The sequence below is a fragment of the Xiphophorus maculatus genome, chromosome 5 (assembly GCF_002775205.1).
Source record: "Xiphophorus maculatus strain JP 163 A chromosome 5, X_maculatus-5.0-male, whole genome shotgun sequence".
Classification (NCBI taxonomy): Eukaryota; Metazoa; Chordata; class Actinopteri; order Cyprinodontiformes; family Poeciliidae; genus Xiphophorus; species Xiphophorus maculatus.
In genome coordinates this window covers 12,457,619-12,482,969 of record NC_036447.1, presented here as the reverse complement: position 1 = coordinate 12,482,969, position 25,351 = coordinate 12,457,619, and the positions used below count along the sequence as shown (strand labels likewise).

The following is a 25,351-nucleotide window of genomic DNA, read 5'->3' as shown; positions in this document are numbered from 1 at the left end:
ATGATTTACAGATAATGAAAACCCAAAATTTACTGTCAGAGAAAATTAGAATAACATGAAAAAAAAATTATGGAAACACATGAAGTTACAACTTAATCAGCAAATTAGCTTAATACACCTGCAAAGATTTCCTGAGCCTCCAAACGGTTTCTCACTCTGGTAGACTGTGTCAAAAATAATTGACATACTCCACTGATTGTGACATATCCAGAAGACAGTCAGTGGAAAGGTCCAGAGCCTAGTTTTTGAAATAAATTCTGCATTTCAATTGAAAATTAAAGTCATAGGGTCTGGAGAAACAGTGGAGCGGCACACAGTCCATGTTGTTTAAAGTCCAGTGTGAATTCTCCACAGTGATAGTTTGGGGTGCCATTTCATCTGCTGGTGTTGGTACACTGTGTTTTCTGAAGTCCACAGTCAATGCCGTCGTATACCAGGAAATGCTAGCCAGCCATGGTGTTCCCGTTCTTAATTGACCTTCAAATTCCTCTGACCTATATGAACCTTTAAGAGGAAGATAAGACATCAGACCCAACGAGGCAGATGATCTGCAGAAAGTTATTAAAGCAATCTGAGCTTCCATCACACCTACAGTGTCAAAATCCGATCGCTGCTCCAGCTCCGCTGTCGTAGGGACAGATACAGAAAATCCTTCCTGCCACATGCCATCTCACTGTACAATAAAAGCTAAATCATTGTTCTGCACTAATCAGTCCGATTTTGCACAGCTGCACTGTGGCACACTTGCTGTACATATATTTACATATACATATCTGCATTATTTTTTTTTTAATCTTTGCAAGGACTGCTCTTAATTTGCTTTTTATATTAACAGCATTTCATATTTTTACAATTTATAGACAACTACTACTCAGTGGTAGTTATTGTGTCTTGTCTCTATGCTGTAACTGCGAAGTAATTTCCCTGCTGGGATAAATAAAGTACTTCTATTCTATTCTATTCTATTCTATTCTATTCTATTCTATTCTATTCTATTCTATTCTATTCTATTCTATTCTTAAAACATCTGTTTTTGATTGGTCTAATGTGATATTTTAATTTTGCAAGACACTAAATTTAGGGTTTTCTTTACATGTAAGCCATAAATTGCAATTAATACAACTGCAAAATACAAAAACTTGAAATATTTTACTATGTGTAATGAATCTTTATAAAATGATTCTTTCACTTTCTGAGGTGACTGATAGGAAATATTGCAATATAAAAATTTTTTGAGATGTACTAGTACATGAAGAAAAAAAGAGAGCACACCAAAAATCTAAACTGCTTGGTTATTTCATAATCCAGATGTTGGGGACATGTTGTTAGGACAGAAGTTGGGGCGTTTTCACCAAAGATTGGGTCCAAATTTGAGACCCAGTTTAATATTCATCGGTCAACAGCAGAAATGCTTTTAAAACTGCATGCACATTAATTGTGAAGCTGTGATTCCCTACAGTAACATCAGAGCACTGGGTTACCTGACGGCTTGGTAGGAAACATAGCTTTGTAATGTTCATAGTTTGAGTCTCTGCTTTGATATGACAGGCCTTTGCACATGTTGCTGTACATACAAAAATAAAGCAAACATTTGCAACTGGATACAACATCAGAATCCTAATGTTATATTAGATCTAAATGTTTCCTCTCTGGATGTATAATTGCTAAATGAATGTTTTAATAGAAAGTACTGTTCTCTCTGTTACTTAAAGGTTGTAATGTTGTTAGATATTGAGTGGGTTAAATGTAGAGACATGTATTGCTTTTGGAACATTTAAATTAAAAATTAGAACCATTTCATTAAGTCATTTTTTTATAAATGTTCTTATGGTGCTGGTATTCGAAGCTTGTTCTTTGGTGTTAAGAAAGTGTAAGTGTATTGATCTCATGTTAGCATGATGCAAAGTAAGCTAACACATTAATTTTAGTGTATGGCTTGGCCGAGAAAATGCTGTAATCACTTTGACAAAATGAACAGGAATATATCTGATGTAGTTTTGTAAAACTACACCAAAACAATATAAAGTTTCATAAATTCAGTAAGTCATGGGAATCTCTAGGTGTGAAGTAGTGTGTTCCTATACCCTGAGTGCAGCAGACTGGAAGACAACATGACATTATCGAGATGTTCAGCACCCCAGCTCAGTCGGAAAGTTTCCTTGTCGTTCTCTCTAGACAATGTTGATACCTAAAACACAAACATCAGCTGGTCAACTGGATTTTTAAAAAGGCAGTCTAATAGAGGCTTGCAGGATGTTGCACCATGTTCCCCCACCTGGTGGCTCGTCAGTATGTCTTCGAAGAGAACGTCCTCCCTCTGATGAAAGCTTTGGTGAATAGGAGTGTGCTGGGATCTGTTGGAAAGCCAAAATTTTTGACTATAGTTGGAACATGGCATCCCATGCATTGGTTCTCATTCTGCATGTACAGTTTTTATCACCTGTCGAAGTTGTGGCTCATATAGCTGAAGCTGTCCAGATAATGTTCTGGCAGAGAGTCGTCCTGCAGTTTCCATATGTCCTCTGCTCTCAGGTACTCCCCACCATCCCCCGTCATTGTGTCCTCACCTGGAGACAGAGGTAGAATCATACTGTTAAGCATATAATGGAAAAAATCATAATGTGAATTACTAGTTATCTTATTACTAACCAGTGTCTGAAATATTTATGTACTCTAATGCACAACCTTTCAGGATCTAAAGCAACAAAAATATGATTGGGACTATTACTTTTATCCACATTTAACACTGTTGTTTTTATTGACTGTTTAGTCAATGAATATTTAAACTGGTAATGATGGGAAATTTGATGTTGCTGTAGCGCAAAAAAGACCTAGTGGATGCTACAAAGGGTAAATTATTTACTGTTAAAAGAAAGCTTTTCTCACAAAGCTCAAACCATTTTCATCAGCATGCCCCCACAGTTTTAAGTCCTTATTCTTCAAATGCCAAACATTTCTTCTAAGTTATGAGCATTCCATAAAGTTTAGTGGTCATCACAAATTTGATTTCAAATCACACAAACCTCATGGAAAGATATAATTGGTATAAATTAGTTCATGCTCCAATTTACAAGAAAACAATCCATAATCTGTTGTTATCAAGTTCATATTTAAATCTAATTCAATAGTAAATTCATATGCAGTTAGTACTGTGGCATTATGGTCATAAACACAGAAGAAAAGTGAATATATAAAGAACTTAAAAAAACAAACACATCCAGGTATTACAGGGCCTAGCAATCTAAAATCCATTTTGTTTATCTTCAAAAAAATTGATGTAACACTGCACACCATGCTGACAGAGCATATAGTACCTTCCAGTGCCACTGTCATCTCAGAAAATGCTTCATCTTCCACCTTCAAAACTATGGGACATATATTTTTAAATGCATGTCTTGATAAATACATCATTCCTCTCTGTCTGGCAAAATTAACACAGATTGTATCTTCTCTGTAGCCTTGGTTAATTAAATTCATTTTTAGGTTTCAATTGTTACATGGACTTTTGATGTGACTAACCTTCCTCATCTGATACATCTAGAATCTCTGTCATGGTCTCTGGAACGTTGAGTTTATGTTTCTCTGTCACCGTCTGCCATGGCACACACAGAGAAGGTATGGTACATCAAACAAAGGTTAGATTACTAAAGATTTGCTTCAGATGTGTAATGATAGCACAAACTCACAGTTGTGGTGGTGATGATCTCTTCTGTAACAACTTTCAGCGTGTCAACCACAGATATGTAACCCAGGCGTTTGGCAATGGACAGAGCAGTGTTCCCATTCTGCCAGAGCAAGGGGCAGAAATATAAAAAAACAGAATCATGATTAATATTATCAGTAAGCAGCAGTATGTGGGATTATCAATGTAATACCAAATATGAGAGTCAATGAAAGGCATAAATTTCAGTCTTACTACTGTGGTTGTGTTGGGTTTGGCCCCATGTTGCAGCAAAACATTAATTATGTGTGTGTTCCCTTGCTGTGCTGCCTGGTGAAGTGGTGTGTAACCATTCTGTAAACCAGAACAAAAACACAAAGGACAATTACATTCAAAGGCTTTATTGTCACAACAAAGCAAATATGAATATAAAGTCAGTGTATTTTGTTTTAAGCTAAGTTTTTATTCTCCATACGTTTAAACCCCAAACAATTTCTACCTTGGTTTTGGCATTGACACTGGCACCTTGCTGTAGCAGGAAGTTAACCATTTTGACATTTCCATAATGACATGCTACTATCAGAGGAGTGTATCCAAGCTGCAAAGGGAAAGAGAACGAGAACAGGATGAAATAATTTCCAGACATGGCTGATTATTCTGCTTGGGTGCTAAACCAAGTAAAAAGAAGAAACTCTTAAAAATGTTGATACCTATATCTCAAAATTCTGGGAAGCTATTCTGTGGACCAACAGAGACCAAAGTGGAACATTTTGGAAGTTGTGTGTCTTGTTACACATGGACACAATTGAGATATTGTGGTTTGACCTTATAAAGACCACTAAACGTTAAAAGTCTTCTACTTTATCTGTGACAGTTATTAGGTTTAAGGTTCAATTAATTTTTCCATTTAGGAAATTAAGAATAACTAAGAACATCAGCTACATTTAAATCAAGGTAGTGGAAATACACACAAAGAACATGTAGGCAACACATAAGCTTATGTGTAATTCTACATCATCACATCCCCTAGTTTGTCTGCTACTGTGTTTTTTAGTGCATCAAAGAGTGTGTTTGTACTTTAGTTTGCTGGTCCAGGTTCGCATCATGTTTGGCCAGAACCTCCGCTGCATTCACTCTGTCCTCCTGGGCTGTGAGATGCAAAGGAGTGAGTCCACTCTGCAACATATAAAGCACAAGATTCTCACAGTGAGAAACAGCAATCAAAATGGATGCGTCAAACAGTAAATAAAACAAACAGGATCAGCTTATTATGTATGGGACCTTGGTTGCTGTATTGACGTGAGCTCCTTTGCGTAGCAGCAGGCTGACCATCTCAGCATGTCCTTCCTGGGCTGCCAGGTGCAGGGGACTGACTCCCTGCTTGGTCAAAACGTTGGTCTCTGCTCCGTACTGCAGCAATGCTAAAGCAATGTTGGTCTGGTTCTTTTTAGCTGCAATGTGAAGTGGAGTGTAGCCGTTCTAGACAAGATGGAAGATTGACAATTCATGATGAAATAAACTGCTGCAGAACATTTACATTTGAAAACCATGTGACTTTTACTAACCTTTGCAGTGGCATGCGGTGATGCCCCTTTATCCAGCAGCAGCAGAGCCACCTCCTGGTTGTCATAATGAGCTGCTACATGTAATGGAGTCAGGCCGTTCTGTGAAAAAAGGCATTCTAGTAAATTATATTTAAAACAGAATAACTTACCTTTGCAGTTTTATTATCTAAATTTAGATTAATCATAATGAGTAATATTCTGCAAAATTATCCACTGTATTTTAGAGATGCAAACTAATTACTGAACTGCAGCTGTAAATTTAATGCTCACCTTCCCAGCATCATCTGGAAGTGCTTTCCGTTGAAGGAGAAGGTTAGTTACATCAAGGCTTCCATATTTGGCTGCTACATGTAAGGGAGTGAATCCTTTCTGTGGAAAATGAATTGGAGAAAATCCTTATTTCCAGATTGTTTTTTCGTCATGCTGAGTACTGTCTCAGTATGCAGACATCATCCTCCACCTTCCACCCACCTTGGTGGCCAGCGAGTGCGAGGCTCCTGCCTCCAGCAGCACAGCCGCTGTCTCTACCTGACCCTCTCTGGCTGAAATGTGAAGAGGGGTGTAGCCGTTGGTGGTGGCAGCGTCCGGGTGGGCCATGTGCTGCAGGAGCAGTTGGACAATATCGGTTTCACCCAAACGAGAGGCAATGTGGAGGGGTGTTTGGTCCTCCTGTTGGTAGACGGAGAAAGAGAGAGAATGTGTTTTAGCAAAGTCAGAATATTAGAAGCAAAACATTCTTTCACATTTAAAGGTCGTAATGATACTGTATTTTGTTGGGATTATATGTGATAAACCAGTACAAAATAAAACAAATAAAAATTCAATGCTTGCTAATTAATTAATCAAACAACTAAGAGGCCATCTACTTTTCTATTAATCTAGTCTGTTGGGAAAAGCAGCAAGAAAAAAGATGTATCAGAAAAACAGCCATAGAAAGTCCCATTAACAGTTTGCTAAAAGCCATGCAGGGACACTGCAATACATGGAGGGAGGTGCTCTGGTCAGATACATGTAAAATGCCATCTGTGACAACAAACTAAAACTGCACATCACCACTACCATACCATGCATGGCAGCATCATATTATGGTGATGGTTTTCTTCAGTGGGAAAATGCAAATGCTCACTCAGTTTTTTTAGATTTCTATTAGTAACAAAAGTGAAAACAATGTTTTAGTTTTTATTCTCTCCACAATGAAGCTCTACATTGTGCATGTTTGTCACATAACCAAACAAATAAAACAAAGTAGGGCTTGTCTTTAAAATATCAAAATATGGAGAACGTCAAGAAAAGTAAGAGTTTGAAACACTATTACAGTTTTACAGCAAAGTAAAGTGATGAAATTGGGAGATGACTCACCCTGGCCATAGCATCCACCAGGGCTCCATTTCTCAACAAGCAGCGAACCACTTCCATCTGACCTGCTCGTGCTGCCATGTGGAGCGCTGTCTCACCACGCTGTCGTGCAAAATCACAACATTTAGTAACATTAAAACACTAAGATGAAGGAAAAACCGACCACTAACTTGTAAAATCCACAACTCACAATGTTGCGGACATCAGGAGAGGCTCCGTTCTGCAGCAGGAGCAGAACAATGTTGAGGTGACCCATGAAAGCTGCTACATGAATGGGTGTCAATCCAGACTGGGATGTGAAAGACAGAGAGGTAAAAGAGCAAAGACTGGCATCAGGTGAAAGTGCACAGAGTTGTGAACAAGCACTTTTTTTTTTCAAAAAATCATGCAGAAACTTACCTCAGTAATGGCCTGGATGGAAGCACCATATTTAATAAGGAGCTCCATCACTTTCACTCGATTTTTCTTGCAAGCAATATGGAGAGGAGTAAATCCATTCTGGCAGAGGGAGAATTAATAGACAATTGTTTTGTTATTCTTCTGCAGTTATTGCTTACATAAAATCTAAGACAGCCTCCATATTGATTTGATTTCTCACCAGCGCTCTGGCGTTTGGGTTGGCTTTCTTGTCTAAGAGGAGCTTGGTGACTCTGTAGTGGCCACAGTGAGCAGCAACATGCAGCGCCGTGAGGTAATCGAGTGTAACGTCGTCAACAGGCGCCTTGTGTTGCAGCAACAGTTTCACACACTCTATGTGGTCTCCCTGAGCTGACATGTGCAGCGGGGACAATCCGTTCTGTATGGTGCAAGAATATATGCAAAAAGTAAATAAGAAGAAGGCAAAGAAAATGCTTATACGGACACAGTAAAGGAACAGCAGTATTTTACCTTGGTTCTAGCTAAAATGGGTGCTTCTCTTTCCAGCAGAAGCTCCAGGGCCGTGTCATGTCCACTCCTGGCAGCACAGTGTAGAGGCGTCAGACCATCCTGTTGGACAATCACATAAAACCCACATGAATAATGAATCAGCAAATGAAAATTTGAGAAGCATGTTGTGGAAACAATGATTTCTATAAGCTAGTTTCAAAAATATAAGGTTTTATTCAATAAAATCTGTTGTCGAAAAAATTCATTAACGTCTTACCCTTGTCTTAGCATCTATTTGAGACCCTCGATCCAACAGCAAAGCCACCATGTTGGTGTTTCCTCTCTTGGAGGCCACATGAAGAGGCGTAATCTCATTCTAACAAGAAAAAGGAGGAAACAGAAATAAGAGTTTACCAAAAATAATAAGACTGTCAAAAATAGAACACATTCTTATATATGCATTCTACAAGAAGCCGGACACAGGTACCGATGTATGCCACAGTTTATGAAAATTAACCCATTGCTGTCTTAATCTACTTTCAACTATATAATAAACTTAACTATTTGTTTTTGCTTCCAAGCAAAAGCTAAATTGAGTAAAACATTGTTGAGTTGAATACATCACATACAACACATATTTTAATAATAATTTAGGTGTGTTGAAAATTAGCATCATTACTGGGCATGCCAATCATTAACAAATTACTCGGTCTTGAGTATGATAATTTTATTGACTCTTTCATCACAATTGCCAGACGGGTTTTTAAAACTGCAATACAACACACATTTCTGTACAATTGCTCTGGTCCATCAACACAATATTTTAAATACATTGTTAAAATATAAAATCAAGCTTACATATTCACATTCTGATGTGGCAATTTGCATGAGATGAATGTAAATCAACATATAACTTTGCAGCTTGGACCACTGGTCATTTAGGGTCTACTCATGACAAAAGTTCAAATAGGAATAAAAACAATCCATCTAAAAGGGTGTGGCGCTTGGTGAAGCAATTTAGTGGGTCATCCATATGGACTATTAGTTCTCATTGCAGCCATTGAAAGCTTGATTTCTGACCACAGAACCTTTGATGCATCTCCCCAACATCCTCCATTTCTCAATCCATTTCCTGTCTGAAATACACTTATTGGTTTCTAGTAAAGTTAATGTTTTGCTCTAAACATGCTGTTCTAGAGCTTAACAGACAGGATGCTCAGGAAAAGAAGATGACTGTACCCGTGCTGTGAAGTCAACGGCAGCTCCTCTGTTCAGCAGCAGAGTGGCGACGTTCACATTACCGTAGTGAGCAGCGATGTGCAGGGGAGTGAAACCACTCTGTTCGCAACAGACAGGTAGAACGCAGAGAAGAACGGAATGAGTGCAGTTATCATAAGTAGGTAAAGAAAAGAACCCTGACAGCTGAAGCAGTGTAATGACAAATATGCATGCTGTCAAAATACAAACTGGCCTTAAAGAAGCGCAATAAAGGAGCATATGCCAAAATACCTCATGCAATGCTTTCTGCATGCTAAACCCTTGGACATAAAACATGCAAGCTAAAAATATTCAACAATTACAACTGTTATTTCTGAACTTTAAAAAAAATCAACAAAAAGTAACTTTGCATTTCTGCAGGGACAGACAAATGAATCCTATTAAAAAGCTCCAACATATCTACATAACACACTAAGAGTATGTTTGGCTCCTTACCTTCCCATTCTGATAGACATGGTGCAATTTAATTAAGAGACACAGTTAACTTAAAGATAAACCAAGTATTTCAGAGAATAAAAGCAATAATAACATGCTGAAAGTACACATGCCATAAGTTTTTTCCTGATAAAAACAAGCATGAACAATAAAAAAATACCTCTACCGCTAATTGTTCAATTAAAAATTTATAAAATAAAGAATGGCATTTAAAAAATTTTCAACCTCTTTAACGGTAAAAAATAAAATGTGATGTGAGCTCCTGTAGAGTTTCATTAACAAACATTCTCTTGGATCAAGTAAGACACCAAGTGTTTCTCTATTAGCCATGCAGTGTGTGACCTTCATGCATCCATGTTAACGGTACATAAATGTGACGTGCAGGAAGTCTGAAAGTCACAAAAGTTCCATTAAAATTGGGGAAGTTTCAGGATAAGAGAGCTGAAAGAGATGGCCATAGGTGACAAAAACAAAATCAAATGAAGAGGTGGCGAGTCTGTATACCTCTGTGGTTCTATTGACCATCATCTGGTTAGGAGGCATCAAAAAAGAAAGGAGGAATAGGGTGTAGGAATGTTAGGGAACGGACTTCACACTGTAATATAAAACACAAGCTCAAGACACTCAAACACAAGGAGGTATAGAGCAGGACAAGGGGTCTTAAGAATTAAACTGGCATATGTTTTTGTATATCAGGAGCTTTTAAAGAGTGGAAGAGAGAAATTGGCTAAATGTTCTGAGTTACTTATTTTGGGTTTTTTTTTCTCATGTTGCACACTCCTCCAGGTGGCTACATCCCACTCTTTGAAAAGTCCTGTTGTAAAGCACTGCTCACTACACCCTGCCTGCTTCTGTTAGTTCATTTTGTAAATGTATTCATCTTACAATCATCAAAAACCATTCCATGACCAAAATCTACCTGTTTTCTGCGACATACCTTCGATTGCACATCAGCGTTGTGGTCATTCTGAAGCAGGAGGGCAGCAGACTTGGTGTCATCTTTGCGGGCCGCTATGTGCAGGGCAGGTAGGCGGACCTTACCCTTGGTGTCATGCTCCAAAAGCAGCGAGACCACCGAGTTGTGACCCTGTTGGAGGGCGATCGCAAGTGGGGTAAAGCCATCCTGCAAAAGCAATAAAAAGTGGAAAAAATATTGGTGAAACTAATTTATAAAAAAACTGAATTAACTACAACTAAATATTTGATGTGAATAACTGAAAACATAAATAAATTTCCAGCATATACACACTTCTGTTGCAATGCTTTGGTTTCCTTCATTTTCCAGCAAGTACCGCACCACCTCCAAATGATTTTCCTGGGCCGCCATGTAGAGAGGAGTGAAGCCATTCTGCTCAGACAGAAACATCATATCAATATATGCACACACCTAAGATACAAGTAGACATTAGCTTGACGTCACCCACTTGTTCATTAATAATATTTAACCTCTACCACTCTCACCTGTGACTGAGCATTGATATCTGCCCCTCTGTTCACCAGCAGCCTCACTACTTCTTTTTGCCCCGCCAATGAGGCGATATGGAGGGCGGTGTTTCCTTTCTGCAAAGCAGAAACAATAGGTGATCTCAATTTCTTTCAGTCATTAAATTATGAAAATTCTGCCTAAGAATTTGGGCAGCACAGCATATTAAGCACTTCGAGTGTCTTGTCTCTATGCTGTAACTGCGAAGTAATTTCCCTGCTGGGATGAATAAAGTAATTCTATTCTATTCTATTCTATTCTATATTATTTTGTTAATATAATGATTCAGGATTCTTAAAAATATAAGTCTTATTTACCCAAACTTTAAAGTTCCTGTTTTGTGTGTTTTTGTATTATTTCCACAATCAATTAACAGGAATTAAATACTTTTGAGGGAATACCTGAAAAGAATAAATATATAATACAATTTTACAGGGGCCTTATGAAGAAATCAAAATAGATTGTACACATGGTAGCATTAGCCAAGAGCTTCTGGAATGTGCATAACATGAATACTCTGTTGTCAGAAAAAAAACGTGTTTATAGACGAGTGTAGCTTCATTTATTGATACACATATTTACAAAAATAAAAACGTACATAATACTTCCAGCAGGATCAAAGTATCTCTTGCTCTAAAAAAAGGTTGAACTTCAATATCATTGGTGAGTGAGCTAAGTGGATATTTTGTAGGTTTAAGCACTTCCACTTCTTTCATAGACTGAACCCATGTGCTTAGGGCCATTGCATTCTGAAAAGTGAGCACAGCACGACAGAAAGAGACAAAAGAACTACAGTAGCGTCAACTTTGGTATGAATGGAAATATTATCAGTACCTAATCTCTCACCGTAGACTTTATACCTAGAATAAATCGGGTATGAAACAACCAAAACATAAAAGGATCAGGAAATCACAAAAGCGGAATACAAAAATAGTCAGTTCATCAGTGTGGGAACACTTGAATTAAAAGACACAGATTTCATTAAAAAAAACTAAAAAAAACTTGTGATGTGCAAGAACTGATGTTCTTTTGTGAGGAGCAGTAATTATTATTATTTAGCTTTTACAATTTTAGCCATTACTGTTTCAGCCCAGTAAATAGAAGGCAATTCTCTGTTAATCAGAAACCATATGGATATCTTTCCAAACTCAGTGATTAATCATTTGAAATAATCATCATTTCAGAATAATCCTGATTATCTTGGTTAATAGAATTTCTATGAAAAAACAATTAGTATTGCTAATTTTAACTCGAACTATTATTTAATATGGAATGAACATTATCATATAACATTATAAAGATTAAATATTCAGATTTTATTGGTATTTTTTCTTATTTCACAGATAACTATGCTGATTGTTATATTTCTACTTAAATTAAAGCAAATAATATTATAAACAAACTAGCCCTGTATATAGCTTAACAAGGCAACAACCAGTCACAGTTGATGTAATTGAGTAGTAAATTGGGGGAACTAAACAACAGAGACTGAGAGAGTTAATACTTATAAAGGCTACAGCTCTACAAACATAAATATCAAAGACAGAGAAAAATGAATTATATATTAAAAAGTTAAAAGTCAGATTCTTTGGACATGGAAAACGTGATCTTTTAAATGTATCCTTTTCATGAATCAAACCTTATTTATTCATTCATTTACAAGGATATGTGAAAAACTCCACACAGATATACATGCCAGTTCACGCCCACAAGCAGCATAGTGACAGATTTCATGTTGGCTACTCAGTGGCTCATAGTGAACAGATTGCCAAGCAGCATATTACACAGCTACGGTTATCCCACTTACACTGTTTCACTGAATGTGAAATACGAACTACCATCCAAGTAAAGAATCACTTGATCTTTTTGAAGTTGGGGACTTGAAGTAAGTGCAGAAAGGAAAGGATATTCCCTTCCCGCATTCCATTTTTAAATTTCACATATGTGATTACTAATTAGCAGTCAACATGTGCTATATATCTGTAGAATCAACACTGAATAACACAACATAAGCGTACCTTGGTAGATGAGTCAACGGAGGCTCCTCTTTGCAGCAGTTCTTCTACTAAATCTTTGTGTCCTTCCTTAGCTGCCAGGTGTAATGCATTGAGACCATTCTGCAGAAAAAAAAACATTCATGTTGTTATAAATACAGAAACATTTTGTTACAGTAAAAACATGCTATATGCAGTGTGACGTCTCCTTTGTAATAGCTGAGAGTAGGAAGGCTGAAAAACATGTTTTCAGTTTTGTTTTTGAAACTTTTTATATCATATTTCTGATATAGAAATCATGATTGGAAATCATTGTAAAATTTCTTAATGTTGCATCCACAGATATCTTGATCAGAATTTTGGGAATGATATTGGATTTTTATTTTTCGTTAAAGTTTGACTTACCAATACTGAAATTGCAGAATGCAGCTGCAGATATTACATTTTGTATTGGATTATTAGAGTTTCATTTTAGTAAAGGATGCTGCTATTCGTTGACTCAACATTTCTGCAAAATAAGGCAAATTAACTTGACTCAACAGGGCAGTAATACATTCCATTATGCTATGTGACTATTAACAGTCCTCCAAGTTGATTTTAGACATGCAAGATATATAAATGACAATATAAAACCCACAGAAGAATTTGTTCTACTGTCATCCTCTAGAGCAGTGGTTCTCAAACTTTTTTCAGTGATGTACCCCCTTAAAAATATATTTTTAGTCAAGTACCCCCTGACACGGGCAAAACATTTTTGGAATTAAAAAGGGGTACAGTGCTGTAAAATCACTGTCTGATTTATTAAAGCCAAACAACTTATATCAGTGAACCTGACAAATACATCCATATTGCAAACATTGCATGGTTAAACAAAAAAGAAAAACAGAAGACGGTGACCACCAGGAAGGTATAAAACCAGTCAAACCGTTTTATTTTAAAGGATATTGAAACTAAATACTGAATATAAAATTCAGTACATGAACACACATTTATATTTTATCGAACTTTTCACAAAATAATTTTTCCCAAGACTTATTATGAGGAGCCTACTGATTTTTTAAAGATATTTTGAAAAGCTTCACGTACCCCCTGCAGTACCTCCACGTACCCCCAGGGGTACACGTACCCCCATTTGAGAATCACTGCTCTAGAGAACCAAGACATTCAATTGTCTAAAAACATTCTAAGCCATGATTATTAAAGATTAACTCTCTGGAAAGTTATGACTAGATAAAATCTCTTAGTCAAGGTAAAGATCAACTTTATATAACAAACAAACATACATCAAACAGTGCTATAGCAACAGCACAGTAAGACAACAAATTAATTAAAACCAAACTAAACAAATTGGATCTTTCATAAAAGAATTTAAAGCTAATCTATCCACTCTGCACAACTCACACATGAACACGTATCTTCTTTGAGACTAGTAAACCAAGAGAAGAATGCACCTCATCCTGCTTTTCCTCCATTCTCTTTGGTGCTCCTTTCAATATGAGACAGAATGGCAAAGTACAGTTCACACTTCAGATTCCGTGCTTCATTAAATCATCGGTCTTCTCAGGCTCAATATTCCTTTTCCACCAGATTGTCCTTTTGATTTTCTGTATTATTTGGAACTCCAACATGGATTTAAATGCAATGGAGTTTGATTTTCCTTTAAGTTTTTCTGCACCCACTCTCCTCACCACTGCAGGTTATGTTGGATAGATCACAGAAGGAGGAGGTGCTTCCCAGTCAGTACTGAAGGTTCTTTGGTGGATCTGATGTAGAAGAGGAACTGTTATGTTGCTAAGGGCGTATGTCTTACACAACTTTGGTGTTTGCAAATATACACTGGCAAATAAAAAAAAATAGACACGCATCTCACTCTAGCTACCCAAGTTGCCAAATGCCAAACAGCCAACAGGAGAGTCAAGTTTCTGCATTGTCACAGGGAGCATGTGGGGCACACACAAACATAGAATGTAGCTTTTTTTAGCAGTGACTAAAATTATACCAACATTTCAACAAAAAAAGTGGGGCATTCATTAGAGGAAAAGGTTTCCTTACTAAGTAAAAAACAAAAACGAGCTCGAGCTGTACTCTTCTTAAAGCAAAACATAAACGCAGTTGTCCACACATAAGATTTCCTTATGTTACATTGTCTTTGTTTATCCAGTTAATATCTTTTGACTGTGGACACTTGTGAGTTCACGCCATACTTTGGTAATATTGCAGGCGACAAAAGAGGTTTAATCATCGTGTGTCAGTTGTAAAATGGCGGACCATGACTCAGCTAAAAAAAAAAAAAAGACTGCAACCTCATCATAGTCTTTCAATCACATTTAAGCCATTATGTATTCAAGGAGAAAAGTGCAAGTCCACCAGCAAACACACATATGTGCACCCCTCTGTCACGCAGACTGATCTAAAGCCCCCTTTCCTCACTGCATTGAGCTGTAAGTGAAAGCTTCATTTAGCTAATGGACAGTCAGCATCACCAGTTTGGACGAACTCCGTCCAGCACAGATTAATATTTATCTGTCTTCTGACCGCTGACCTTTGTTATGATCACACTTAAGTGGTCACAGTTAATTGGGGTTGCTTTAGGCACTCGAGTGTCACATGGGGATAAAATGATGGCGGTAAAAAGAGGAAATGCAGATTAAAGAGCAATATCACTCACCGAGGATTAACGCTGGAGTGGATTAGAGGGAAAGTCTGTTCAATTTGACAGTAAGAATGTAGAACAAAAGAGCTCAAGCAAATAAAGCTGATTCATATAGATTCAGTTGCCCACAAATGCTCTAGCAATTTTAAATTTGTTTAAAAAAAAAGGAGAATGAATTTACCCCTCTCAAAAAAATGGTTGCATTTGTTTGCCTCATTCATCCAATCAGTGCAAAAGGCATCCTAGGTTGACGGTAGCTTTGGCAGGCTAGGAATAAATCTCTTCTCTTTTATTAAGTTGGAAAGTCCCCTACGTTTAGCACAAGACTGTAGGTTCATGCAGGGATGCTGCTTTCTAGGACTGGATACTTCGGTTATTAATGAACTCATTGCTGAGGTTCCAGCTTCTATGAGTATCTAGCAATTATACAGAATGAGTAAAATATTTTTTTCAGAACTACGTGATTGGGAATTCATAACTGTCTTTATCATTAGACAAAATAATATTAGATAAAATGAAAGAAACAACTAAGCAAACAAAAAGAAATCAATTTAATTAAAAATATGATGCGCCGCAGTGGTGTTTAATATTATAATAATGAATAGCTGTGGCTGAAACCAGATATTAACATACACTGTATTTATATGTAAGTTTTTTTTCTCAGTAAGCTTAAATAATTACATCAGTTAGGATTACTATACTAATTTCTATTTGCAACACAAATAGACAAAACTGTAAAGATGGGTGTCAGCAAAGCAGCAAACTTGACTCAGTTACACCAGTTCTGCCAGGAGGAGTGGGCAAAGATTCAAGCTCACTACTGTGAGAATGTGTAACAAATGTTTAAAACAAATTTCTAAAATGTTTTATTTAAAACAATGTAGGCAAGCTTTTCAGTTTAAATAAAATCAAAGATATTTAGCAAAACAAATAATGTTTCTAATCCTATATGACTTAAAATATGAAAAGTTATGTAATTTTATGTCAGACAATAATGTTTTTTTCTATGGTGGCTTATTAAAGCCACTTTAAGAATCAGGATTAAAGCCCTAATCCAATGTTAAGTATTGATATTAAATTTAATGGTAATGTGATCCAAAAGTTGGTCTTTTAAAGAAAATAAATATGTAGATTAGCAAACATAAAACTAGTCAAAAACTAAAACATATCAAAAAAGATGATTGATGTGGAGATATACCTTATAATGCCACTCATACTTTTAGTCACCTGACAACATCTAACACTTGGTCATCAGACCCAAGGAAATAATTTTAAAGGCATGACTCTCGTGTTGCAGGGTCTTGTGTTTGTGTGTATTCGACCATCCCTCCTAATGTGCAAAGTAACCCCTTGCTGCCCATGGCAACAAACAATGGATGGGCATCTGTGCTTTCTTGCTACCAGCTAATTACAATCCAGTTTATAAATAATTAGCGTTAATTCACATTATAATTATAAAAGGCCAACAGCAACATGAAGGTGGAACATAAGGCAGTAACTCCCATGCACAACACACATGCTCACGTAGGCTCAGGCGGCATCCCTCTGTGAGACGCCTCGTGACTGCTGCAAATCACAATGACACAGAGGGGTTGACAGAGCTGTATTCGGAGCTATTTGACCCCCTTGGAACGCTCCCCCTCCGGAGTGGAATCCGAATAAGGGTGGGCAGTAGGGGTGAGAGCAGCTGTCAGAACCTTACTGCTCGGATTGGTGGGGGAAATGGGTGTGTGGAGGGATGCAATTTTAGATATGTGTTTGGGAGCAATGGCACCGTTTGTTTGGGTGTGTATTAACAAAGGTAGCTTCTCTGATGAAATTATGAAACAGCAGCAAAAAAGTCAGCTTTCCAAGTTTTATGAACATGAAGTAGCCATCAAACTGTATGTTTATGTTTTACATTGGAGGAGCAGTCCAACCCTGTTTAAATTTTTAAATGGTGAGTTCTGGATCATGTGCAATCTGTTTTCTATTGCATATAGTATTTGATACGTAGGACAAAAAGTTTGTTCTTATCTGTGCATATAACTGCGGTGTCCCCTACATGACTTGTGCATAAGTAACAGTTGCCCTGTTGATATATTCTCCCACCTGATCTCCGCAGTTCCTTCAGAGCTACCATGAGCCTTTTCACCTTTTCTCTGATTGATAGATGTGTAGTTGGACCATGTTGTGTCAGTGTTTGTATGATTGAGCAGTGCTCTGTGAGATGTTCAACACTTGAGATATTGCTTTATAATCTAAGCCTGCTTTAAGCATGCTATATAAAAATATTCACTAATGAAAACAAAGCATTTATGATTAGAATAATATATCAGACCAATAACAGCTTCTTAAAGGTTATTTTCAAAAGATGATTTTGATTTTGCTGATAAATTAAAGATAAATGAACATAATTTTTTTATTGAATATAGTGTAATTTGAATGTAATTATTTAGTATGAAAATTAGCAAAATTAGGCATAATTTAATATATCTCTGACCAATAGGTGGTAACAAAGTGCTTCCCACATGCTATGTGGGCAATATGCATCAACAGGTTTTAGTTATGGCTACATTAAGTAAAAGTAAAATTATGCACCTCAAACAAAGCAACACAATATAATGTTGTGAAACAGTTGTGGCATTTCAAGTTTTCCTACCTGGTTGCAGGTGCAGATGTCTACTCCATTTTTGAGGAATTCAAGGACTTTGTCAGTGTTTCCGGCTCGGGCAGCCCGGAGAAAACTGGTGTTACTGTCAGACTGTAGAGACAGATACAGAGTTGTTTTAATTAACATTAACGAGAAAACAATTATCTTTACTTTTGCATTTATATGTTATTTTATGGTGTAAAAGACAAAAAAAACACTTGCAAGGATTTTTATTAAGGGCTGCATAATATTAGAAAAATGCGTCTCCAATATTGTTATCAAATGCAATAAATTTCCAGGTTAACCCACATGTTCTTCCTTATTTTCATACAATGTTAAAATCACTCCTGTGAGTTTTAGCGTCTCAGTCATTATCATTATATCAGTAGTGGTCCTCAAAGGTATTGAGAGTCCATACAACTAAATATGCTGCTAACACTAACATATGATTGGTTGGCACTTTAAATGTTATAGCCTATGAGATAACAGATCCAGGCAGTTCTTTTGCAATAGCAGTTTTATATACACTTGTGTTGATTTGATGAGACATTTCTGTTTTTCTATCATTTTCATTTACATATGCCTACATTATACCATTGCTTTAAATGAGGAGGTGAGCAGTTTTGCAGAAGTTAGAGATCCATAAGATAAGTCTGAGTAGGCCATTCTAAATTTAAACATGAGACATCTGCTCAAATGAGCAACACGCACACACCAATTTCCATCACCCCCAAACATATACATATTTTCTTCTCACATTAAAAGTTCAAAACTCTTGAAGACTTGGAGTATTTGCTTAACTTCCTATTATCAGAAAGAAGTGTGAACTTACACAACCTAGATGTATAAAAGTTTTACTTCCAGCATTTTGAAAAAGTTGTCATAATTTCTGAGCTTTTTCATATTCTGTCAGGCAACAACCACAAACTTCAATGTATTACATTGAGATTTCATGCGAAATTACAACAATATACAGTAGCATTTGTGAAGTGGGAGCAAAAGGGAAGATGGTTTTCTAAATTTTGTAAATATGCAAATCTGAAATGAGGGATTTCTATTGAGACACTGAGTCAATACTATAGAAACACCTTTTGTTACAGTTACTGTTGCAAATCTTTTGGGGTATGTTCTGTCAAGTGTTGCACATCAAATTATTCATTTCTTAGATTCTTCTTCACAAAATAGATCAGGCTGGAGGGAGAACGTCTGTCAGTCATAATTTTTACATATTGCCTCAGATTCTCAACTAGATTTTGGTCCAGACTTTACCTGGACCATTGTTTTATGTCTACATCATTTCATTGTACATGTGGCTGTACATTTACCATCATCGTCCTGCTGGAACATCTGCCCTACTAAAATATTTTATGCTGGGAATAGAGCATTTAGGTAATGTCCACCAGGTCAAAACATTTGATTCTGAACAAATCTGAACAGGGCACCTTCCTCCATATGTTTTTCTGTGTCTCAAACATTGCTTCTTGCAAACTACAACTTGTTTCAGTTGTTAAGGGACGGTGGTGCCACTAAGGCTCTGTTGGATGCTGCTAAGTAGGAAGATGTGCGCTCAGAGCACAAGGGAGATGAGGCCAAGCCCTTGTGTAAGGTCATAAGTCAAACCTCTTACCACCGAGGTCATAACACACAGACAAACACACCAGCGGCAGTCAGGTAAAAATAGGCAGAACTTTTGTCAGTACAGACCAGAAAAAAACATCTATAGCAGCAGAAGCCAAAATTTGTCTTCTCTTACCTGGAAATCAACCTCTTCAGGTAGAGAGTCAGCATATTTGTAGTATTCAGATTGTTGGTTTGGGTCACTTTCACTCCCATCACTTTTTAAAGTTTTATCTGATCCACAGGCTTTACATGATGCTGAATTACCCATTATGATCAAATTTTTCACCTACAGATAAATCCCCCTCACTAACGTCAACACAGCTTGCTGCTGAAACAGTCCATGGAAGTCTAGTTCTGAAGTTGCTCACTTTACATCCTTTGGTAGAATCATTTTTTTTTTTGCTTCCCAGCATTAGTCCGCCAGAAACAACTTAGATTGTTCGTCCAAACGCTGAAATCAGTCAAAATCATCCTTTCTTCTTAGTAATGACATCATTCAATCTTTTCCATATTGTAAATATCATATTCCTCAACTTGGTTCTGTCTAATATGTGTCCTGCATGCATCCAAGGCTCGTCTTGTCTGGCCTTCCTCTATGTCTCTCTCTTTGCAGGTTAACAACTCCACACGTAAACATTTCACCGTCACAGTCGCTCTTGCTTTTGCTATTTTTATCATTATAGATCGTCAATTCTACCACGTCTCCAGCCCCTTGCTGTTAGCTACTGGGGGTGTGGGGGTTTGGGAGGGTTGGGGGATGGTGTGACAGCTGGGGTTTGAATCAGAATGTGGACTGCAAGGTCTGTGGTGTTCCCTACACACAAGAATTGTGCAGGGGAGACATGAGCTTGTCACCAAAAGAAGGTTATTTGTATTTAATTTTGATTATTTAGTTTTCAATGTACAAGTTCGCACAAATGTGAACTAAAGGGGCCTTCAAATGTGCCGGTACATGTGCAAATTGCATGTCTCATTAGCTGTTACCTAGCAAAGTTTTCAGACTTTGGAATAACTAGACAGGAAAACAATTTGTACACCTGACACATAGTAAACACCTTCACAGCACTAAAAACAATAAATAACTCGATAGGTTACAACAGCACAAAGCCTTCACCTATTTAAATGAATTTGATACTTTAAATCCAAGCAAAGTTGTTGGGCAAAATCCTCAGCATTTAGGCTGCACAATATCAAGAAAATATCGAATGGTGACACTCATGATAAAAATTGCAATGATATGTTGAATATTATTGCAAAGAATAATCAACATTTTCTTGGTACTTTTCTTTCTTTGTCATTACACAATATCCCCACCGTCTTATTGTGTGAGCTTTGATATCTCAGCCCCTACAGATATACAATATATTGCGTGTTGACATTAAAGAAAGTATTTGTAATATTTCACCACATAGTGCGTCTAAGTGTTGCCTTTTGACTGTGACCTTGAACACTGATACAGTAAGGGTGGATATATTCATAAAATTCAGCTGATCAACACATATCTCAGATCAGATGGACACCAGAGGATGATGTCATTTCCATCATGTACACAGCCACAGATTGTGCTGCGGCTTTCTTTGCCTTGTACTTCAAAGAAAGAACAAGGCAAAGTACTTTTTACAGAGTCCAATATTACCTGACTCTTCAACACAAACAAAAGCATTACGAAGGTTGCAAAAGGCCAGTGGGCTGCATGCTAGATATAATTTGTGTTTTATATATTACATAAACAAACGAATGATTATTGCCTATATCTTAAATGGGAAAAATCTGATTACATTACAGAATTTAGTTTGAAATCTTTCTGTTAATATTGTACCACATAAACCATGGTATTTCTATTAAAGGTTATCACATTGTTGAAATCCCATATTGGCCAAAGCCTAGCTGCAATACTCTGTTGGATAAACAGGAAATAGCCTATGGTCAAACACCTAGAGCTCATGTACTGTATGTACTGACCTGTAGAACAAGACCAAGTTAAATATCAGCCAGTCTGAACATGAACTCAACAATGAAAAAGACATTCAACTGCAAAGATTTTACCTGACGCTTAGCCTTTTCCCGCTTCCTTCTCCGCCTTTCCCTGGCTTTTTGTAGAGCTCTATATTCTGGATGTTGCTCAAGCTCACGAGCTTTCTTCAGATGAGCAGCAGCATGTGCCATGACTTCTCCCTTATGACTTTTTGTCGTCCCAAGTAAAAAGGATTTTGCCACAAGAAATGTTATTTTGCTAAAGTCTCTCTTTGTAGGTGTTATTCAAATTCCCAAATATTAACATACAGTTAAAATAGGGCTTTCCTCCATAAAAAACCTCGCTCTGATTAGAAAAAAAATCAAACTCTGGATTAAAATATTGTAAAAATAAAAAAACGTTATTTTTGATTTAAAAGATTATATGCAAAATCTTGTTCTTTTTTTCCCCCTTTCTCAGTTGTCTTTATACAAGATCCAAAATGAGACTGTGCTAAACAAAACAAATTGTATTCTCCAGCTGAAGGTCCTGGCATTGAGAACCAAAGAGTGAAACAATCAAATGAAAAGTAACTATTCAAAAACAAACAACCAAGAGGATGGGAACTGTGAAGGGCTGATGAATGATGAAAGAAAGACCCGTCCTTATACCACAACACACACTCTGACACAGACACGCATACACACACAGAGAAATTATCCTGACCAGATGTGCATGAAAATCTCAGTCTGTATGAACAGCTTTAGCTGTAAATCCACTCCAGTGTTTGTGTGTGTGTGTGTGTGTGTGCGTGCGTGTGTGTGCGTGTGTGTGCGTGTGTGTGTGTGCGTGTGTGTGTGTGACCATCAAGCATGAACATTTGAGCATTTAATGTGAATGTTAGTGAATATGTGACCTACAGTCAACGGAGATGTGCATGAGAACAGCCAGCTCACTGCTGCAGTTCCAACTGCGCCAAGACGCATCCTTCCACATTAGCTCCTTGCACATTTCATATTAGCAGGTAATAAAACACAATGTTACAGTTCATGCATGTGTATGAACCACCAGCATGCCTGCTTCAAAGGTCTCTCTCCATTAATGCACGTGATGGTAGAAGGGTGAAATTACAGCACAAAGGACAGAGACACCTTCTCACACGTCTATTTCTGTTCACACTTTCTATCATCAACTTCAACCGTAAGTTCTTCCTTATTTTCATACAATGATAGAATCACTCCTGTGAGTGAGTTGCAGCAGCAACATTTCTTCCAGCTGGCAATCAATGCATGAGACAGACATGCTGAATCATACCTCAGTGTAGCACCACTGGTAGAAATATCTTATTTTAGTGCGCTCATAAGGAGTGGCACTGTCCTTATGAGCGCATAACCTTTTTATGCACTTTTCCTGTAGCACCCTCTGCTGGCGAGAGGGGTTAATGCAATATGTTGATTTAAAATTTAATCGCGCAGTCAAGAGCAAAACTATAAAACATACTAAAATATAGTACAGTTAAATGCTGTTTTGAACTATTGTGTCAAACTGACTTAAAACAATACTGTCACTCTTCTTCTAAAAGGCTTCATTGGTCATAAAAACCATGTCTAAATAAACCACTAAAGCTGTGTTTTAGCGGATTACACATAGAGCAACATAAGCTTTTGCTTCATGTTCAAAGCAACATCTTGCTTGGGTCAATGACTTTTATGATTTAGCTATATAACTAAATAAAAATGGATAATTCCATCGATTACAGACTATATTATATAATACAAATACAGTAGGGTGTGTGTGTTTTTATGTGCATATGTTTTTGTCTATTTAGGAATCAGATTACACTGACAGGAGATTCTAAGCGAAAGCTAAGATGAGCTTCTGGTTCTCTTGGTTTAGGGAAGTGAGTTAATGCTCTGCTGTCCAGTTTATAGATCCAGAGGCTTTTATTTGGTCCATTAGACTCGACTGATAGCCAGATGAGAAACGCAAGAACCAGCATGTTCAACCAACCCTGTACTTTACAAGTGTTTCAAACTGTAAATCTATGCAACCAAGGGCTTTATCACACCTACAGATGCAGGTTATTTATCAAAAGGAAGGAAGAAACTAACATGTTCTTCTTATATAGATTTATAGTATATCTTAAATATTAAGCTACAGGTTTAAAATTCTGGTTGTTGTCTCTTAACATTATTTCATGAGCTTTGGTAGCAGTTAAACAAGTCTCTGCAGTTTGATCGATTGTGCATAAACAAGTACTTTGCTGCTGTTTATGTTTGTCTCTCTGTTACAAGAACTAATTTATCATAATCTAAAGAATTCCACAAAACAGTGCTATGAAAATGATTCCCAACCAGCATTATAAAAGAGTAATAAAAGGTACAAATCTATGTGCTACTACAAGACTTTGTTTGCCTTTGTTTTCAAAGTGTTCAGAATGTTATGGAGGCAGCTGTTTATTTGTCTGCCTGCTAATAGAGCTGCAGTGCTGATGAGAGATTTTTATTGCCAACAGTGTTGAGCCACAAGCAATGGATTGCACATTAGATGGACTGATTATCTTTCTTTATGAAACAAGTAATTTGCTTAATTATTAAATAATTGTTTGACTATAACTTCAAGTCATGTGCAAACTGTTCCTTCCTTAAAAATATAGTTTTTTTATATCTAAATGTAATTGCTTAAACTGAGTAAGATCTGCTGTTACTTATGTTGGTAAAACATAAAAAACAGACCACAGTCTTTTTCCTTTAAGAAAGTGGCATCACAATGTTTTGTTTGTTTGTTTTTCTTTTGATTTCTTCACACTCTATGGGAAATGTGAAATCTCTCCAGTGGCAAAAAGTCCAGACAAAAGATAGTCATTCTAACCCACAGAAAATATGTAACTAATACATCAACTCATTGCATACACTTCAGCTTTTCTAGAAAGGCACCCAGGCTCCTTTTTGGAGTTAAGTGTTGAAGGAAAAGAATCAAAAGAGGAAAATGTACAAGAAAAAGAGAGAGAAGATCTATGCTGAAGTCCATCCTGGTATAACCGCTAATGTAAAAAGTAATCACACTGAAAAACCAATTAAGTAAGTGTCATGACTGGTAACTATCTTTACACACAAACCTAAGTGACATCCTAATCTATATCTTCAAAGTTCAATATAATGCTAGACAACTGTTTGCAGGTGTAACTCTTCTAGGAAAGCTTTCGACAAGGCTTCAGAGTGTTTTTGTGAATTTTGATCAATCTTTCAGAAGCTTCTGAGGTTTTGGCCTCATTTAATAAATTTGGTAGCTTCAAAACTAATTGCTGCTGGAGGACCAAATGGACAAAATACAGGGTGAGTTATGAATAGAGTAATGTCAAGTTATCGTCTAGCATTTTTACTGCTTTAGAAAGGTCACAGCAATAAAGCAGATCACACATGTCTCCTCTTCCCCCTTCTGGTTCCTCACTAAATAAAATCATGCAAAGTCAAATTCAATAGCAAGCACAAAGGGCAGGCAATCAAGAATCCAGACCAGACCACACCCAAACAAAGCTAGTAAGGACAGTGAGACATAGGATGGCTGGGGAGGGGTTTAGTTGAGATGGGGATATGTAACCTTGACAGTGTAACAAAATATGTCCAGCGAAAGTGGACTAGAGGAGGAGAAATTCAAGACCCTATTTCTCGTTGCAACTGAAACATTCCAATGTCTAAAGTCAAATAACCAGATAAAAAAAATCTGATTTAGTTAACAGCAACAAAATCAGCTCCGTTTGTTGTTCACTGCAGCAACCATAAACAACCAGATAGACACACAGGAAAACAGCTACATTAACTAATTGCTAGAAATATACATAACAATAAATACT

The 25,351-nt window shown here is 37.0% G+C and overlaps 1 protein-coding gene across 17 annotated transcripts in view; it reads right to left on the bottom strand.

The window, feature by feature from the left end:
- The window catches only part of LOC102237700 (ankyrin-2), a 76,607-nt gene that overhangs the window by 41,831 nt on the left and 9,425 nt on the right, over positions 1 to 25,351 (bottom strand). For 7 of the 17 annotated variants that reach the window (XM_023333878.1, XM_023333885.1, XM_023333889.1 and 4 more), the window contains exons 2-28: positions 17,934 to 18,035; positions 12,664 to 12,762; positions 10,624 to 10,722; positions 10,412 to 10,510; positions 10,100 to 10,285; positions 9,667 to 9,690; positions 9,163 to 9,171; positions 8,689 to 8,787; positions 7,727 to 7,825; positions 7,471 to 7,569; positions 7,181 to 7,378; positions 6,982 to 7,080; positions 6,773 to 6,871; positions 6,586 to 6,684; positions 5,698 to 5,895; positions 5,497 to 5,595; positions 5,227 to 5,325; positions 4,943 to 5,140; positions 4,739 to 4,837; positions 4,161 to 4,259; positions 3,917 to 4,015; positions 3,687 to 3,785; positions 3,520 to 3,592; positions 3,315 to 3,365; positions 2,441 to 2,567; positions 2,276 to 2,354; positions 2,085 to 2,188 (exon numbers count right to left, since the gene is read on the bottom strand). In XM_023333878.1, the coding sequence (XP_023189646.1) occupies positions 2,085 to 2,188; positions 2,276 to 2,354; positions 2,441 to 2,567; positions 3,315 to 3,365; positions 3,520 to 3,592; positions 3,687 to 3,785; positions 3,917 to 4,015; positions 4,161 to 4,259; positions 4,739 to 4,837; positions 4,943 to 5,140; positions 5,227 to 5,325; positions 5,497 to 5,595; positions 5,698 to 5,895; positions 6,586 to 6,684; positions 6,773 to 6,871; positions 6,982 to 7,080; positions 7,181 to 7,378; positions 7,471 to 7,569; positions 7,727 to 7,825; positions 8,689 to 8,787; positions 9,163 to 9,171; positions 9,667 to 9,690; positions 10,100 to 10,285; positions 10,412 to 10,510; positions 10,624 to 10,722; positions 12,664 to 12,762; positions 17,934 to 18,035 (2,834 nt within the window). Of the gene's footprint in view, positions 1 to 2,084; positions 2,189 to 2,275; positions 2,355 to 2,440; positions 2,568 to 3,314; positions 3,366 to 3,519; positions 3,593 to 3,686; positions 3,786 to 3,916; positions 4,016 to 4,160; positions 4,260 to 4,738; positions 4,838 to 4,942; positions 5,141 to 5,226; positions 5,326 to 5,496; positions 5,596 to 5,697; positions 5,896 to 6,585; positions 6,685 to 6,772; positions 6,872 to 6,981; positions 7,081 to 7,180; positions 7,379 to 7,470; positions 7,570 to 7,726; positions 7,826 to 8,688; positions 8,788 to 9,162; positions 9,172 to 9,666; positions 9,691 to 10,099; positions 10,286 to 10,411; positions 10,511 to 10,623; positions 10,723 to 12,663; positions 12,763 to 14,090; positions 14,327 to 17,933; positions 18,036 to 25,351 lie in introns of those variants that run through there. The other 10 variants (XM_023333883.1, XM_023333894.1, XM_023333891.1 and 7 more) reach the window with 6 other exon arrangements.